This window comes from Cucurbita pepo, chromosome 3 (genome assembly GCF_057944985.1).
Source record: "Cucurbita pepo subsp. pepo isolate OVF chromosome 3, ASM5794498v1, whole genome shotgun sequence".
Taxonomy (NCBI): domain Eukaryota; kingdom Viridiplantae; phylum Streptophyta; class Magnoliopsida; order Cucurbitales; family Cucurbitaceae; genus Cucurbita; species Cucurbita pepo.
In genome coordinates, this window is record NC_141800.1 from 13,511,804 (window position 1) to 13,531,460 (window position 19,657).

The 19,657-nt window shown below is 35.3% G+C and overlaps 2 protein-coding genes across 2 annotated transcripts; one reads left to right on the forward strand and one right to left on the reverse strand.

Moving 5' to 3' along the window:
- The first annotated feature begins 7,432 nt into the window (after positions 1 to 7,432).
- LOC111791103 (D-3-phosphoglycerate dehydrogenase 1, chloroplastic) lies at positions 7,433 to 9,922 on the forward strand. The gene is made up of 4 exons (XM_023672307.2): positions 7,433 to 8,168; positions 8,288 to 8,664; positions 8,737 to 8,943; positions 9,011 to 9,922. The coding sequence occupies exons 1-4, from the start codon at positions 7,547 to 7,549 to the stop codon at positions 9,680 to 9,682; spliced, it is 1,878 nt and encodes a 625-aa protein (XP_023528075.2). The 5' UTR covers positions 7,433 to 7,546; the 3' UTR covers positions 9,683 to 9,922.
- A 2,459-nt stretch (positions 9,923 to 12,381) lies between these two features.
- LOC111791102 (coatomer subunit beta-1) lies at positions 12,382 to 19,103 on the reverse strand. Its single transcript, XM_023672306.2, has 5 exons — positions 18,943 to 19,103; positions 16,766 to 18,836; positions 15,321 to 15,833; positions 13,402 to 13,487; positions 12,382 to 12,918 (listed from the first exon to the last, which is right to left on the reverse strand). The coding sequence occupies exons 2-5, from the start codon at positions 18,809 to 18,811 to the stop codon at positions 12,714 to 12,716; spliced, it is 2,850 nt and encodes a 949-aa protein (XP_023528074.2). The 5' UTR covers positions 18,812 to 18,836; positions 18,943 to 19,103; the 3' UTR covers positions 12,382 to 12,713.
- Positions 19,104 to 19,657: the final 554 nt, after the last annotated feature.

A 19,657-nucleotide genomic window follows, 5' to 3' on the forward strand; every position in this document is an offset into this window, starting at 1 on the left:
TTTTTTATAAGCCCAGCAGCCCCATTTTGTTAAGCCCAATTCGACCTTATAACCTAAATGGGCCTTAAATAGAGGAAGATTTGGGCCTAGCTCTTACAAAATGGGGACCACGGGGACAATAAATCTCCTTGGTCTCTGCCATGGGAGGATTGGTCTGATGTGGAAGAAGGTTTTGACTAACACTAGTACATACAATCAGATTAAGTATGTTATCGATACGGTTACTACGAGCTCAAACCGAAGTTGAGGTCGGCCAAGCACGAACCCTATCCATTGCTCACTTTGAAGAGATGTTCGTTAAAAATTATAGGTGTAGGCTCACAATGCTTCATGGAAGACTCGTTTGTTGAAATTCAATATGAATTACGATCTAAACAAAAAAAAAATTAATTGGTTCGGTCAAGGAATTGGCCGTGCCTTTATGGACAAATTGTTAAAGGTAATAGATTAATAGAAGCCAACAAGGAAAGGAATGAACTCTTCATCCATATAGCGGAACCATTGATAATCGTTTTGATTTTATTAAGAATAATAAAAAAAACAATATATACGATAGCAAGAATTCTACTTTTGTAGATATCATTTGCAAGAATTGTTAAAGTATTCCAACGATGGAGAAGTTATTTATATCCCATGAGATCTTTTTTGGGATGACTTGAATACAAGGCTAATTGAAGGAGAGAGTTTCATGAAAATTCTCCAAAATTAGAGTTTAAAAAGTATAAAGATTGATTTAGCTCAACTTTATATACTCTTGGATAATCTTTGTCAAATAATATATTTAAATATTTAATATATTGCGATATAATATCTTATTCAAATCATATTAATCACGTTGGAGCTGTTTTGATTTCAAACCACCCGAAAATTACTTCATTCCTACTATAAAAGGTTTAAAGTATTCCAACCTTCAAAAAAAAAAAAAAAAATAATAATGATAGTACTAATATCAAATGATGGTTTAAAATACAATTCTTCCAAACAAATTATGAAAGTGAATTTGTTGATTCTCGAATACGAAAATATCTACAACGACTATAAATTTCTAGTAGGAGTGTACATGATTTGGATTGAATTGAGTTTAGAGATTTTTTTTATCAAATCCAAAAGTTGTGGTTGTTTGGATTGATAACTCAACCCAACCCGAAAATTTTCACAACCCAACTCTTTATTTTCAGGTTGGGTTCAGGTTGGGTTCAGGTTGGGTTCAGATTGGGTCGTTGAGTTGTCCATAAAATTTTACATAAAAATTATTAAAAGTTTACTAACAAACAAAAATCAATCTATAATGATTCAAAAAACAAATTCAACAACAACAAGGATAAATTGTAACATCTTAAGATAATTCAACACTGTCATAAAACTAAAACAACTAAACACACCACTTCAGAATTGGTGACTAAGTAAGGAAAATATAAGAATAAATAATAAAATTAAAAAACAATAAAAATGATTAGTTTAAATAAACTATACATAACAAAAATATAAAATATACTTACATTCAAATACATTTACTTATATAAAGATGGAGGACCCTAAATTATCATAAAAATAAAAATAAAATATAAATTGTGATAGAATAACGTTGCAACGTAGACATAATAAATTACTTATACCAAGTCGGAAGACCCTAAATTATCATAAAAATAAAAAAATAAAATTACCCAGTTGGAAGACCCTAAATTATCATAAAAATAAAAATAAAATAAAAATTGTGATAGAATAACGTTGTAAGGTAGACATAATAAATTACTTATACCAAGTTGGAGGACTCTAAATTATCATAAAAATAAAAATAAACTATAAATTATGATAGAATAACGCTACAACGTAGACACAATAAATACGTTAGAATTTAGAATTATATGTCTCAGTTTCATAATAAACGTTGATCTATAAGGTATAGTAAACACTAGAACGATCAAATATTTTGAGCAACTTTTGATAAAACTCGGTATTTAGATTCATTTACTTTCCACCCAGCCCGATAAGAAAAATAATATATGAAAAGTAAAAATAATTCTAAAATCGCTTTACAACCACACAAATATAGAAATTTCCAATTTAAAAAAAAAATTATTTAAAATTCTGTAAAATGAAAACAATATGTAACACTATATTGTTTCAAAATATTGTTTCAAAATAAGTATGTATAAATCATATTCAATAATCTATCCTAAACCATATTCTTAAAATAAAAACTAATGTGGTTGTTGGTTAGTTTATTCATATTAAAATAGTATTTTAATATAAAGTATATGGACAGTCGTTCGTTAGTTTATTCATATTATAAAACAATATATTTAAAATTAGTATAAAATGAATGAGTAGTTTGTTTATTAATTTATTTATTTATAAATAATGTGTATTAAATATTAAAGTATTTTAAGTAAATAGTAAATTATATAAAAGAAAGTAAACAAAATTTATAAATAAATAAATAAATATATATATAAAAGAAACTGAAAAAAATAATTAAAAAAATGAAACTAAATATCATAAAAAAAAAAACTAAATATATATATATAAAAGAAACTAAAAAAATTAATAAAATAATAAAAATATAAAAGAATTAAAGAAACTAAACAAAATAATAAATAAAATATTTTGAGCAATTTTGAATAAAACTCATATTTACTTTTGATTAGAAATAAAAAGTACTTTCCAACCAACAAATATAGAAATTTTCAATTTAAAAAAATTCATTTAAGAATCAGTAAAATGAAAATAATATATTCTATGAACATTAAACACTATATGCTTTTATTTCAAATGAACTTAAATGTACGTATAAATTACGTTCAATAACCTATCATAAACTATATTCTTAAAATTAAAATAGAATTTATGAATGATTATTTGTTAGTTTATTCCTATTATAAACAATGTATTTAAAAATAGTATGAAGTGAATGAATAGTTGTTTGTTAGTTTATTCATATTATAAAATAATGTATTTAAAATTAGTATAGAGTGAATGAATAGTTGTTTATTAAGAAAGTAAACAAAATAATAAAAAGATACCGAAACTAAGTTATAGATGATTGTTTGTTAGTTTATTCTTATAATAAATAATATAAAGTGAATGAATAATTTATTTGTTAGTTTATTCATATTATAAAGTAATGTATTTAAAATGAGTATGAAGTGAGTAAATAGTTGTGTGTTAATTTATTCATATAAATATAATGTGTTTAAAAATGTTTGAAGTATATTTTATAGCTACAAAAGAAATTTAGAATATATATATATAAAAATAAACAAAATAATATAAAAGAAACTAAAAAAAAATAATGTAATAAAAAAAATATAAAAAAGAAACAAAATATATATATAAACAATTAAAGAATGTTTCGTTCTCTGCTCAAGCTCGCGGCAAGTAATATTATCTACTTTTGCCAGTTACGTGTTACCGTCAGTCACACGATTTTAAAACGTATCTGTTAGGGATAGGTTTTCACACCCTTTCAACCATAATATAGATGATTCGTAACTATCAAATCACTCATATCCCAGCCAAAAAATTAAAAGTAAATAAGTAATAAATGAACAACAAGCGGATGATGACAGTTTCTTTTTCTTCTTCACCCCACCAACTTTTACACCAATAGCTTTTCCATAAAGCTCAATTTCCCACCAACAATATTATCATAGCCAGACATTGCCTATACACAAAACAGCATGGATGATGTTGCCTCGGGATATAACGTGTTATAAGAAATATAAAATTTCCACAAGCCTCCACACTAGTCTTAGGTGTTACCCAATTCTTAGGTATTATCTAATGATTTCGGAGCGGTTAGGGCCGTCTTCGTTAGAAGTTAGATTAAATTCACTAATTTATGATTGGGTGCCTTAAGATTTTAGTGGATTTGAAACTATAAATGGGTTCGGGTCTTTAGTGTAGTGACCCAACATTTTAACTTAAACTAACCAGACATACACATCCTTACCTATATTGGATAAAGAAATACTTATTAAAATACCTATATTCGATCATGAAAATTAATAAAAAACCCAATATTCGTTTTTAACTCTTGTTTGATGATTCTGAAATTAGCATGTTCTTATGAAAGGTTCAAAAAAAACTCGAACCCTTCTTAATTTGTGATCGATTTTTTTCGAATTTACAAATTTGACTCTCACAAGGTATGAGCAATTCAAAAACTCAATTGAGAAAGAACCGTTGCAATGGAATAAATTGAGACATTCACTTTGAAAATCTCGACGGAATTAGAAAAAATGAAAGAAACTTTAATAGATAAACTTGAGCATTCTAAATTTAAAACAATAATCCAAATAAAGAATTAAATTCTAATGGGTTACCATAGTATTTATATATATATATATATGTAATTTAAAATTTAAAAATGTATACTTTTTTGTTACTCTTATAATTTATTAGCAGTTAAAAAATGAATGTTAGGGACAAAGTTGAGGCGCATTATTGGTTGATACTCCAAAAGCAATGAAATGGGTGCGGCATGCCCCATTTTGATATCACTTTTTCAAAACCTAAGCCACTTTTTAATGATTCTGCTACTCACATTTTGTGGGATATATAATTCAACTTCATGCATCTGCCCCTCATTTCATCTATCCTATTACTTTTCTTTGTCGTCAGTGTCATCATTCATATAATTATTTTTCTTTCATTTCATATGTGGGACCATACATTTTAATTATCGTTACAATAATTCAACTTTTTCCGTTTATTTATTTATTTATTTTTGTTTCTCGTTCATAAATTTTTAAAATGTATTTTTAGTGTTTGAACTTTCAAAAGATAATGACTATTTTAATCATTTTTTTTTTTTAATGAATTGGGTACACGAATGCTCGGAAACTAGTAAAGTGTTACAATCACACTCTTGCAGCAACGAAATAGTGATTGCGTGACACTTGTTCTAATATTATGAATAAGTCGGCTGTGAGAAATTTAGACTCACGTTTGAGAGAAATGTTTTAGAAAACGTGAGCGAGAAAATATGTTGAAAATAATTTGAAAGAAAGCAACGTTATACGCTAAAAGCGATTAGACAACAACAATGATTTTGATAGTATATAACCCGAGTAGGAGGAAGAGACAACTAGTCATATCCTCCTATGTACATTGTGGTAGGAAGAGACAACGAGTAGTAGGAGGAAGAGACATGATTTTGGTGAACGGTCATACACCTCCATATGACACAAACGCGAAATAGTAAAGGTCTATCTAAGATGAAAGCATGTAAAAGGGATTTGGAATAGGCATGTAATCATGGACAATACGTCCTGGACAAGTATGACTAGGACATCTAACATGCGGTCATAGACAACACGTATTGGACAAACATGACCATAGCACAACGCACACACACGCAGGGGCAAGTAGGGTGTCCATGCACTTGTATGCAAGACTAGCATGGGGGAATGTGCGCTTGGGAGCATGCAGATTGCGGGCAAGGGAGCCAACATTTGGCGCCCATGCACACACCTTGCCCATAGGCCTTAGCATGCACATGAAAGAAATAAATCGATCGTGGTGGCAACAAGACTACTCTGTCACTTCCAATACTATGTCGCATATGTCTCAAAATTAATTAAAAAAATTAGAAATAATTAGAATAGATTTTTTTTATAGACGCCACGTGCGATCCGGTGATTGGAGAGATGGGAGCCGTTCCTCTAAATGCGGAGAGAGCCCCCATGAGGGCCCCAGTCTTAGATCCAACAGTCCAACCTTTTTATTGATTGGTCGCCTTATGGGCTTAACAGAGGACACATCACATGCTCAGATGTGGGGCAAATTCGTAATTTAACTACTAATCATTAGGGCCTCGGAAATTGGCTGTACTAGTAATAAAAATCAAATTCGTAATGGTAAATTGCTTATTTTTCCAGAATGGAAATTAGATGAAGTCAATCTTAATTGGTATAATTACTATAATGTCCTTTTGTATTATAAGGTCGCTCCTTAAAATGTTTATGATGTGATTACGGCAACGCTTTGCTCTAATGATTGTAAGATCACTCCTCACGTGTTACGATATAATTAGTGTAGGATCGTACCTTAATGGTTGCAAGGTCACTTCTTGAATGTATATGATGTAGTTATTGTAGGGTCGTGTCTTAAAGACGTGAGCTAAAATATAGAGATAGTCTTAGAGGAGCTAATGATGTGAGTTCAAATATACATATAAGATCATAACAACTATCGATCTAAACCCAAATATAGAAATAAGCTCAAAATGAGGTAATGAAGTGAGCTTAGGAGAGCTAATAATGTGAACCCAATGGTTGAGACGATCTCGAAGAAGCTAATGACGTGAACTCAAATATTAAGATAAGTATGGATATGACGGGTACATAAAGTTAGTGTCTTATCCTTAATCACTTCCTATAAATTTGTTAATTGAGAAGATTAATATTTCACACAATAATTATATGCAATTCTACTTTGAACTCTGCCCAAGAAAGATTGTTCTTTGATTTGCATGAATGTGAATGACTTTTATAACCGATTCAATATGTCTACGAACTTAACCAAATAAGGAAAGTAGATGGGTAGTCCATAAGTACTGATTTCGAGGCTTGAATAATAGAGTTTCAACCTCTCATTTATCTGAAAGGGACTTAGTTTATGATTAGATAATAAAGAAATTGTTCGTTAGGTACTTAAAAGTGATGTAATTACAAGGGTAAAATAGACATTTAACCCAATTATAATTACGAACAACTCTCAATGATCTACTTGTCTATAATAATTATTTACGAAATGAAATTTTCTTATTAATTAAAGTGTTTATAATTAATAATTATGCCATTAGGATTTATAACACATAGACTCTATTACTTTGTGATAACACTAAACTATAAAATGGTCAATTGAAAAGTTGGTTGAATTCTACCCAAACACGGGATTGAGTTACAAGCTTCTAAGCCTTACTTTCAAAAAGGAAGGTAGAAAAGGTAATATAGTGTCTGTTCTAGATCTCTATACAACTCAGAGAGTACCATGGTTTAGGTCATGATGGCCATATTTCAGGGGCACTCTCTAACCCATCTTAGAAATGCCAATGCTAGTTTTGCCCTAGTTTGTCCGAGTTTGTGGCCGTTAGGTCATGTTGTCAACCTAAAAAATAACAATATGCGAACCAACCTGAATTTTCAAAACCAACCCAACCTATTAGGGTACCATAATTCGAGTCGGAGAAGCTCTCGGGCAATATGAACCAAACTTTATTTATCTATTTTCTTTTTCAAAAAAAGAAAGAACCAAGAGATTAAAAAAAATTAGAATTCATATATAGAATGAACAGAACAATTTCCCACCATCATTGGTTTGGAAGAGAAGAACACAAATTTGAATGGTTGATAATCAAAAAGAGAATTTAATTGGTTGGTAAATTATGTTTTTAATTATTCCCCAAAATTCCCCACCTTAAACCCATTCCCCACTATTTTAAGCTCACCCCTTCTCCTCCCTCCATCAACACTCCCTTCCTGTTTCTTTCCACTTCAAAAGCCCTTCAACGCCATCATTCACAGCACCAAATTCATCTCCCATGGCTTCCTCTTCTGCAAAATCCCTCTTTTCCTCAACCCATTTCGCCTCCTTCCACAGATCCCCTGAATCCAATTCCAATTCCAATTCCCCTGTTCTTCCCTTCCTTCAAAGCTCCATTTCCACCTCCTCTGTTTCTCTCAGGAGTTCCAATTTGATTCCTGTTCGTAGCGTTTTGAAGACGGTGGAATCGTCGGAATTAGATGCTCGGAGCTCCGATCTCGTCGACCCCACTTCCCCAAATGACAGATCGACCATTCTGGTGGCTGAGAAACTTGGAGAGGCCGGTTTGAAGCTTCTCCGGAGCTTTGGGAACGTCGACTGCGCTTACGACCTCTCACCGGAAGAGCTTTGCGCCAAGATCTCTTCTTGCGACGCCTTGATTGTGCGTAGTGGCACCAAGGTGAACCGGCAGGTCTTTGAGGCTGCAAAAGGGCGTTTGAAGGTTGTTGGAAGAGCCGGTGTTGGTATTGATAATGTGGATCTGCAGGCCGCCACTGAGTTTGGTTGTCTTGTTGTTAATGCCCCTACTGCTAATACCATCGCCGCCGCCGAGCATGGTATTGCCTTGCTTACTGCCATGGCCCGAAACGTCGCTCAGGCCGATGCTTCCATGAAAGCAGGTCGGTAATTAATGGATACCCTTTTGTTTCAACGTTTAGGTCTGCTTAACGCCTCTGTTTTTGGGCGTTAAAAGTGTGTTTTGTTACCCAAATTTGATGTCTTGAAATGGGTTTTCCAGGAAAATGGGAACGGAGCAAGTATGTCGGAGTTTCACTGGTCGGAAAAACACTAGCGGTGATGGGATTCGGGAAAGTGGGATCGGAAATGGCGAGACGAGCAAAGGGGTTAGGGATGCAAGTGATAGCACACGACCCTTACACGCCGGTGGACAGAGCAAGAGCCATCGGCGTTGAATTGGTGTCGTTCAATCAAGCCATATCCACCGCCGATTTCATTTCGCTTCATATGCCGCTCACTCCGACAACGACAAAGCTTTTCAACGACGACACTTTTGGTCTGATGAAGAAAGGAGCTCGTTTGATTAACGTTGGCAGAGGAGGTCTTATTGATGAAGATGCCTTAATTAAAGCCCTCGATAGTGGAGTTGTTTCTCAGGTAATTTCAATTCTAAAAAAATTGTTGTATTGAATGGAGTGCACCATAATTTATTGAGCTCCGGTGGAATAGGCGGCGCTGGACGTGTTCGTGGAGGAGCCACCGCCGCAAGACAGCAAGCTGGTGCAGCATAAGAATGTTACAGTCACGCCTCATCTTGGAGCTAGCACCAAGGAAGCACAGGAAGGCGTTGCCATTGAAATAGCCGAAGCCGTGGTGGGTGCATTGAACGGTGAACTTTCCGCCACCGCCGTCAACGCTCCGATGGTGGCGCCGGAGGTAACTAAGCTTAATTAATGCAAAAAAATTTGGATTTGGGGGTGAAATTAAGCCGGATTATGAACAGGTCCTGACGGAGTTGGCGCCGTACGTGATCCTGGCGGAGAAACTGGGGCGGCTGGCGGTGCAGCTGGTCGGCGGAGGTAAGGGAATAAAATCAATTAAAGTGGTTTACCGATCAGGGCGAGCCCCAGACGATTTAGACACGAGGCTGTTACGAGCCATGATCACGAAAGGCATAATCGAGCCGATCTCCGACAGCCACATAAACCTGGTGAACGCGGATTTCACGGCGAAACAGAAGGGTCTCCGTATAAGCGAGGAGCGAGTGCTGGTGGACGCGCCGCCGGAGTTTCCAGTGGAGTCAATTCAGATTCTGGTGTCCAACGTGGAGTCAAAGTTTGGGAGTGCGGTGTCGGAGACGGGTGAGGTGGCAATGGAAGGGAAGGTGAAATATGGAGTGCCGCATTTGACACGTGTAGGATGGTTTGACGTGGATGTGAGTTTGGAAGGGAATTTAATCCTGTGTCGACAAGTGGATCAGCCGGGAATGATCGGACGGGTGGGAAACATTCTGGGAGAGAATAATGTGAATGTGAATTTTATGAGCGTTGGGAGAACGGTAAGGAAGAAAAGGGCAATTATGGCAATTGGTGTGGATGAAGTGCCAACTAAGGATACTCTCGCCAAAATTGGACAAGTCGCTGCCGTTGAAGAGTTTGTGTTTCTAAACCTATAATTATGGAGCTCACTTCCGACATGTCGGTTACTTCCTTTTTCTTTTTTTTTTTTTTTTTTTTTTTTTTTTTAGTTTTTATGTCTTGTCGGCCAGATGCTCAAGCCCAAGTATAGGCCCAAGCCCAAGCCCAAGCCCAGGCCCAGCCTAGCCATGTTTAATAATTATTTAAACTACTTTTTGTATTTTTGTGTATGTTGATGAAATAAAATGAAATGCAAGTGAGGACTTGTTTTGATTTTACTCATTTTTGTGATAAAGAGTGAGAGGTTGACTTTTTGATTCACGTGATGGTATGATATTTTAAATAATTAAATTATATTTAGGTTGACAATAATTAATTATTAATTAAATGAAAATTAGGATGAGATTAAATTATAATTTTACTGATTGTAATGCGTGGCGTGTGAAGAGAATGAACTACTCTTTCTCACGAAAGCATTGGATGTAAATTTGATTTTATTAAAAATTAAAATAAAGCATATAAATTGAACATGAACTTTACGTCGTAAAAGTTGTGGTCATGAAATTTCTTCGATGCATTTCAATGATATGCAACTTATTTTATAAAATCTTTCTTGCTTTGACTTCGAACACAAGACTAAGGCTAGTGACAATTTTTTCAAAGAAAAATTTCTACATCTTTGGGTCAACATGGGTGCTTAGGAACTTTAGAGAATCTTTGTCAAATTTATTATAATAATTAATATTTTATTTAAATCATGTTTGAATATCGACACTCAAATTAAGTAAAAAAATTTCTTTTTATATTTTGGGCTTTCGGTGGTGGGTCTATAGTAGAGATATAAAGAACGTTCTGTCATTGAAGAAAGATTAGAGGCTTAACTAATGCGTGAAACACTCCGGTATTTAACGCTAAAACATGACATATCATATCCTTCGAGAGCACTTAGTTCAAAGAGGAGTTGCTTGTTACACGAATGATGCATCCAGCAATCTTAGGGAGAGTTTGATTTTAGCTCAGCATGAACGCCGACAGCAATTAGATGCTGACAAAATGAATATTCAATTAAATTATATATATTTTTTCCGCTTTACTTTTAATATATCAAAAATATTAAATATTTATTTCTAACACTTAAAATTTTTCTTTAAACTAAATTCATCTCTTAGTGTTATCTACCTGCTTATTATAAGTCTCAATGATGCATAATTAATCAATTAAACTTTTTAATTAATCAATTTTCATTCGTTAATTATAAGTTACTCCACTATAGATCTATAATTGCCCATTTATACACGGTAAAACAATTTACGTCTATGAATATAATCATTATAAACAAATCAATCATTCACAAGTTGTTCATAGTTACACCAAGGTCAAAATTCAATTATAAACAAATCAATCATTCACAAGTTGTTCATAGTTACACAAAGTCAAAATTCAGTTTTACCTCTATAACTACATTTTATACCTTAAGTTCTAGTGATCTTCTGATGAACGATTTGTTTATAATCAAATTATGAACTAAGTCCTCATAGGTGAGTGAGAGGGTGAGACTCCATCATTCAAGTCCTAAAATGTGCACTTAAAGAGTTGCTCTTCGTCTATGCGAAAAAAAGTGAATTCCATCTTTTCAAATTATGTTTCCAACTACCTATTTAGTCAAGTTCCCCAACTCATTGTATAGAATACCGTTACTCACATGTCTTCAGGAAGGGTTCTGCCATAATTTATAAGAAATCATGGCCTTCGATTCATGGATGCTAGTGAAAATAACCTCAATGGAACAACTCCCTCGAGTTAGGGAAATTGCATCAATCTCACGTCAATTGATTTTTCAAGCAACAAGCTTACAGGTACAACTTCTTGGAAGGACCTTTTCCATCTTCTCTCCATCTTCTCTCTCAAATTGTATCAAACTAAATAAGTTCGACGTAGGATTCAAATTTATTGAATGGTCTGTACCTCGTAGTTTGGGTAGCTGGAAAGTTCTATCCACGTTGATATTGAAAGAAAATTGTTGATTTACTGGAGGCATCCCCAATGTATTATCAGAACTTGGAAGTCCTTCACTGCTAGATCTTAGAAGCAATCTGTTGGAGGTGACCCGAAAGCGAAGCGCAATGCCGGGGCGGGGGGACGGGACAAGAAACGGCTCCGATGGATTATTTTGTGAAAGAATTTTCGGGCCTATAAAAAGCTACCTTCGTCTATTGGAGCCTTTGAATAATCTGTTTAAATGGGGAAGCGAGAATATGGTCAGGGAAATCCGAACTGTCGGCAACATCAAGCACCCAAACTTGATCACTTCGGAAGATTTTTGGTTGGAAAAAGCCATGCTCTATTGCTTTACAGATACCATTCAAATGGGATCCTTTTGTGGGTACAATTGGCAACATTGCGACAGGTATCATCCTACACATATATTATGTATTACCTCTGCGTGTTAATGTGTTTTTGTTTGGAAGGATTGGACCGTGTTGTGATGTGTTATGTGCTTATGACAGAATTCGTTTTCAGCAGCCAAGAGAAAAGCTTCAGATGTTTACAGTTATGGGGTGGTTTTACTCGAGCCAATAACGAGAAGGAAGCCGAGATTTGCAGATTCACAATGACGTATTCTATGCCGAATTTGAAACGAAGTAAAATTATAGTATAGGTTTGTCACCTAAGACCAAGATTTGCAGAATAATTTAGAGGCAAAACATGATGAACAAACATGTAAACAATGTCAAAAGATCAACAAAAAGAAACTTTATAACTATAGAAGGTACTCTGTAGTACACATTAATAACTACACAATAAGGAGGGTCGAACAAGGGAATAAAGAATAAAGACAGACAGCATAGAATTGCCACTTGTTTGTGGACACTACTAATAACATATAACAACAGATCCCTTTTTCTAGAAAAAGGGAGATATCTCAAGGTCTAAATGAAAATGAAGAGTAAAAGGGAATAAAATGGCAACGAGTTCGAATGGCCGCAAAGGAAGGGCAATACAGTGAGAGAGGTTGAAGCAAAATTTTAATAGTAAGAACTCCAAATATTATTCGTCAAATTTGAATGTTCATGAGCCTCCCTTCTGTTTCAAAGTAATCTTATCGCCAAGACTGAGAGCAATACCTTGAGTCTTGCTCCGTATCCTGATGTACCCGCTCAACTTGTTGTCTGCTTGCTTTTCAATGCTCACATTCACCAAAGCATCCTCTCCAAAAACACTCTTCGCATAAAGGTTAGCGGCAAGGAAACCACATTCACCTTCTAATGCCGATCTGATGCCCAAAAACGAAACGAGACAGATTTAAATACATGTAACTACGTATATGATATACCCACCTCCCCAAAAAAACTGTAATAATAATTCGGTGGCTTTACCGAAAACGAGAGAAATGTAATTACTATTTTTAAAAACCCTTAAAAATATGATATGGAAATCTCTAACTTTTAGTTTTCTAATCATCTTTTAACCATGCAGTATTCCCATAATTCATAGAAAATGTTTAGTAGCACAAGCAAGGAGTGGATATGAAATGGAAAATATCAGGTGAATCAAATTTGAGGCTGCTGAGATACCAAACAGGTAGTTGCAACAGAGCAAGCCCAGCAGACAGAAAATTTTAAATCAGAGGGGACTGCAGTAGAAGTACCAGGCTACAGTATGAACATCTAAGCAGTTCTATAGTGCAGGCGTCCTGTCCACATAAGCATAAAGCATCCAAAGGTAAAAGAGAAAATACTAGACTAAAGGATCTTACATTGGTGTCAGGCACTTCATATTCGTTGACTTCATAATGTGATTTAGAAATTCCTTCTCATCTTGAATTACTGTATTCACAGCAACCTGTGGTCGAATTGAACCATAATCAAAATTTATTGTATGAAAATTACTTTAACATCACTAAATAGGAAAAAGAAAGTTCACATTAAAAATTGTGTATATAGATGGGGTGGACAAGCTACTACACAATGGAAGCCTTACATGAGAGTAGATACTTCAAATCAAAAGAAAGGATTTGCAAAAGAAACTAAAAAAAGTTACGCATCCTTGATGGATAACACAAAGGCCCAAAACCTTTCAATATTCTCATCAAAACGGAAAATAATACCAGAAGTAGAAAGCAACTTCAATGCAAGCCGTTTTTAAGACATTAAAACAAGCCAATCCAAAACAAAGTTAGGAAAATTGGTCAACCCAAGCATTAGACAAGATATCAAAATGTTCATGAACCCAGACATAACAACTCGAAGTTCCAAAACCTTTTTTTTTTTCAAGGTGCAATTCAATAATTAATAATGGCTGACTGAGCTAGCCTTTCCAAACGAAGAACTCAGATTACGTCAATTGTCAAGCAAACCTATATCCAGTTCAGATAATTTGAACATTGAACTCTATTAAATTCTTCCACTCATTCCTGGTTGATCATCGTTGGCAAGTAAAAGATAAAACCATGGTCTTTTAGGGACTTTCTTTGGGAAGGTGCTAAAAGTGATGGTGGAATGCATAATGTGAATGGGAAAAAAACTTAACTTCCTCTTCAATTGGGAGGATTGAGCATTGGAAATCTTAAATCCTGGAATGAAGCCCTTTAGTCTAAATGGATTGGGCGATTTCTTATTGAAGAAGATGTTCTTTGGTGTAAAATCATTAAAGCAAAATATTATCCCATGGAAAATTTTCAACAGTGGCTGAATTCTTCCAATTTGGGATGTTCCAAAGCTGCATGGAGATGGATTTCTTTACTGAACAGCTTGGTAAAATATATATTAGAACTTAGAAGACCGTTGGACAATAGTTTTTACACTTCCTTTTGGCATGACACTAATTTGGCTATCTTGTATCCGAAATCATATGGATGCTACTGTGGCTGATTCATGGAATGCTGAAAACAGAGACTGGGATTTGAGGCTTAGGATGAATCTTAAAGATAACGAAATTGATGAATCGGCTTCTCTTTCCCACATTCTAACATCTATTACATTAAAGCCTATGGCTGACTCTTGGGTTTGGACTCTTGAACCATCCAAGTTAACAGTTCGTTCTACCATCGACCCTCTAGTGAAGCCATGAGATCATGTTACTAACCCTCTTTATTCAGTGCTTTGGAAGGGCTTTTTTTCCAAGGAAAATTAAGTTCTTTATATGGGAATTTAGAGTGACATTAATACGTAAGATTGCCTCCAAAGACAAATGCCTTATTTCACTCTCTCCTTCATGGTGTGTTATGTTCAATGCAAGCTCAGAATCTCATTCCACCATTTTGTTCCTTGCTTATTTGCTATACAGTACAGGAATTTCATTGTGAATGATCTTATATTACTGACTTTTGTGGGACATCCCTTTAAAGGAGATTGCAGAAACTTCATGGCTGGCTTTTAAACGTTCCTTTTTTGGTCTCTTTGGTGTGGAAGAATAGGAGGATCTTCAACAACACTCATTCTTCTATTGAGGACTTTCTAGCTTAACTTTTGTTTGATGCTCTTTCTTGGTGTAAATGTTCACAACCTTTTAAGGATTATAGTCTCTCCTCTATGACTTATAAATGGCAATGCTTCTTGTAAGCCACCACTGGTGCTAATTTCATTTATTCAATGAAATATCACAGTTTCTCCCTATTAAAAAATTATATTGAGGTAGTTTTCAAATGAATGTTACAAAAGAACATAGAGTACGTACCTTGTTTTCCCACTCAAATTCAGCCCACATTGCTCTAAATGCCACATCAGTGCAGGATGCAGGAGAAATGTAATCCATGATATCTATGTGGATATCATTAAGAACTATGACTGTTCTCTCTTGCACATTGGAAGAAGTCTCGTATACAATGTTACCAAATATGACTCCTGTTTCAGTAGAAGAAACCTTGATGTTAGCCTTTATTTGTCTGCTTGACTCCGGAGCAAGGGTATAGTTTTGAGGGCGTTCAACAAGCTTGAGGTCACCCATAGTGGCCAACTCTAGGCACAAATTCTGAAGAGTCTCTTTAGTTCTGTTAATTACTGTAACATCAAGAACAATGTCGTAATGATGAACAGTAACATAAGCTTCTGCATAAACAGGATCACTGAATCCAGTTAGTTGAAGAATGCGGTTGAGTTTGTTTGCATCATCCCCCTCTTTTGTAAACTCTCCAGTTGCACGCTTAAGATCATCTTGGACCTCATCTTCCAGTTCTAGCTGACTCATACCCTGAAAAATGATACAGAGTCAATGAAACAAAAGAAATCAAGAAAACCAGTGATTTAGAAAATGAAAACTTGAATACTTCCAGTTTAATCATCACAGTAACTTATTTTCTCTGGAAAATTGGGACTTGAGAATTGAGACCAACAGAAAACACGAAATGTTCATTCTCAGAGCCCCTACCTACCAAGATTATACCATAATGTACGTATAGAAATGGGTTTTGCCATCTTATACCAATTCTTTAGCATAAAAAAGGAACACTGGAATTCAATTTCATTCGAGCTCAAGTCTGAGAAAAGAAACCAGTTGGGGCGGAAAAAAGAAGCAACATAATGATGACATGGTACTAGTATCCTATTAAGAGGAGTAAACCACTCACATACTGTAATGAGTTCCATACTCCTTTCCTTGCAAGAAACAGAAATTATGGATGAGTTTCTAGAAACTTCCTATAAACATTAGCCCGATACATGCTTAAAAAATCTAAGCATAGTTTATTGGCATCCATAGTTGCTACATTCAATGCAAATTGATGTCCATCACATTATTAGTAAGTCATTGCACGCCAACACAAAATCCAGAACAACAAAAAATTAGAAGAATGAAATGTCATAAACACATTAAAAAACCCCAAGAGGAAGCATGAGATATTTTCATCCAAAGCAGGTTGACGTGAAAGATACTGAAAGAAAGTATATTAAACTCTACACATCAAGGAACAAAACAAGAAAAATAGAAGAATAGTGCCATAAATAAATGTTAAAAAAGAATATTAAGGAGACAACACGGGACATCTTCATCCAAAACAAATTGGGATCAAACACATTCGGTTAGTTATACAAAACTCTATGATCCATGATACATATAAAAATAGAAAATTGAGTCTAATAGTAAACTAAAAATGTGCAGGAGACAACAGGTGAAATGTATATTACCTTCCTGCTTTTTAAGTGGTAAAAATCAATTAGATCATCTGGCTGTGCATAGGATATCTGAGCCCTGGCTTTTATCTCTTCAGTTTCATGGCGCTGCTTTTCAGCCAGCATTTTTACAAAGCTTTGTCTGCAAGATTGCAACCATATCTTCCTTACTTCATCACCAGTATTGCTTAGCAATCTAATACAGAGGACAATCCTGTCACGTGAATCATTATCAATTGGATGAGGAAGAAACGAAGATTCACCCAGTTGCAACATAGAAACCATGATCAATAATACTTGAGTGAAGGTTCTGTTCACTTCGATTTTGGAAGGCTGAACCTCCTCTAGCCTCAAAACAAGCTTTGTAAGCGTGCAAGCCACAACTGCCCCAAGGAAAAAGTCACCAGAAAGAAGTAAGGATCTCAAATTCCCAATAGATGATAAGGATCCCTGAACAAGGGTTGGTGGCGCTATTGCAGTCTCAAGCGCAGCACTTTGGGTAGCATAGGTTCCATCTGCAAGAATGACAGGCCTTCTAGAGGATATTGTGGTTGAGCTTACTTGTGAACTTTTTGCAGACTCTTGTGCCTCTCCTTCCTCCGAAACTGTGTAGAAAGGAAGGTCACCAAGACAATTTTTTATGGTAGAGATTCCACTCTCAACTTCAGAGAGCGAGAGACAGTACTCTCCAATGATCCAAAGTGCACAAGAACACACCCTTGCTGCACGAATCTGATAGAATGTATCCAACAGTCGTGTAATGATAGAAACTCGCAATTTGGGATTTGTCTCAATGATCTCACGTACAAAAACAACAACATCCATTGCTGAAGCTATGTTGGTATCACTCAAGAAATCCATCAAAAGATGTACCACTGTGCTGGCGACCTCAGGGAACTTAATTGCACATGTATGTATAGCCTGCACCAGCATTTGCCTATATTCCCCATTCTTCTCATGCTCTCCACTTTGAGTCTTCACCACCTCCTTCTTCAGCAACATAACAACTTCATCAATATTCCTAGGAGTAATCAATTCCAGGGCAATATCGATAGTTTTCCTCCTAATATCCAGATTTGGGCTGGAAAGTGCTCGAAGCACATCCATTACTAGTTCGACCATTATCTCCCTATGAGATGTCTTAAGCTCATTAAGCCTGTCAAGAACAATAAGCTTTACATTATTATCACTTTGGGAGAGCAAAAGCTGGCAGTAAGTATTTGCAGCAGCTCTAATAGCCGTGGGAGCTGAGGAAAGAGACACAAGAGTTCCAGCACACTCATATATGACGGCAGTTGATGGGGAATTCAACAAAGATATAATGATCTTAATATATTTTCCTTTCTCGGCCTTATTGGCCCGGCAAACCTTCTTAACTAATTCTAAGACAACCATCTGAAGCTGCTCACCCCAATCGGTCATCCTATCGATGTTGGTAAAGAGATAATTGATGGCCCTTTCTTGAGCACAATTGAAGAGCATAAGAAAAGCATTTCTCTTACTGGAATTGTCCTGCTCGGAGGTCAGGAACTTCTCGATGATCTCAGGTGCACTGTCCAGTAATTGCTCCCCTTGAGGAAGTTTGTAAACGGACATGACAGCAAGCACCGCATTCCGCCGAACAAATGGGTGGCGATGCTCCAAATTGGTGAGAATGGACGGGATCAATGGCTCTATGATCTCGGTCTCATTCAGACGGCAGAGAAATCTCAGGGTGACGCCGCGAATATACTCGTTGGGATGCTGAAGATTGTTGCGTAGGTTCTGGCAAATAAGAATCATCTCCGGCAGAACTTTACCACGGGAATCGGTCTTGTCGATGATCTCCAAATATAGAAGGAGGAGCTTCTGGATGGTGTGGTCATCAGAAGGCAAAACATAGCGTATAATTGTGATGAAAAGTTGTGGAATGGTTTCCCCGTCAAGCAACAGCATAATCGCTTTTTTCATTGCTTCAATCTTGTTATCAATGTCATTCCCTTCCAAAGCTTCCTTGATCTCATTTGCCATGGCTGGGGTGCCCTTGTCGAAGTGCACCAACAGAGTGCACGACTTCTCCATATCTGCTTCTCTCACGGTTTGAGATCTGAACAAAATGAAATCAAGGGAACAAAATCGAGGCGAAACAGAGTTAGAATTCGGAAATTTCACAGATCTAGGTTGCAGGGAACAGCAAGAATTGAAGAAACTACCTGATTTACAATGAAAATAAGTGAAGGAAATTAGATCTCGAGAAGTTTGATGCGTTTGGTTGATGTGAGGAACTCTCAACCCGCAGAGAACAAATGCAGATCTGGTCGTTTCAAGGACTAAGCTCTGCAACTGTGAATAAACGAGAGTTCGATAAAATAATCGGAGATGAGAAGCGTCGGCTTCATCGTCGACCGTGGCCTTTGAAATGGGCCTATTAGGCCCATTCAAAATAATATATTGGGCCTAAGTTCTAAAGGCCCAACCTAGTCTTACTCAGCGTTGAATTTACCAAGTTGAATATAAATTATTATTTATTAATCTATGAATATATTTTATGTTAAATAAATTGAATATATATATCTATTAAATATTTATATATTTTTAATATAAATTTAAATACAATTAACGATCGTGTTTTAAATTCTTCCAAACTAACTTAACTATTCTGAATTACTATGGACACAACAATAGTACATCGTACGTTGGTACAACTCAATTCTCTCGTACCGCCTGCTTTTTGTGCAGAGACTCGTTACTAAGTAATTTAGAATATTAAAAAATATATAATAATTTAAAACCTATAAACGTTCCTGTCTTTGATCAAAATTAGTTTAAATTGGAACTAGTCGTACAAAATATACGAGAATGCAGTTTACCAAACAACATGACAACATAACAAATGCTATAATAACTCTATCTCGACCCCTTACACCC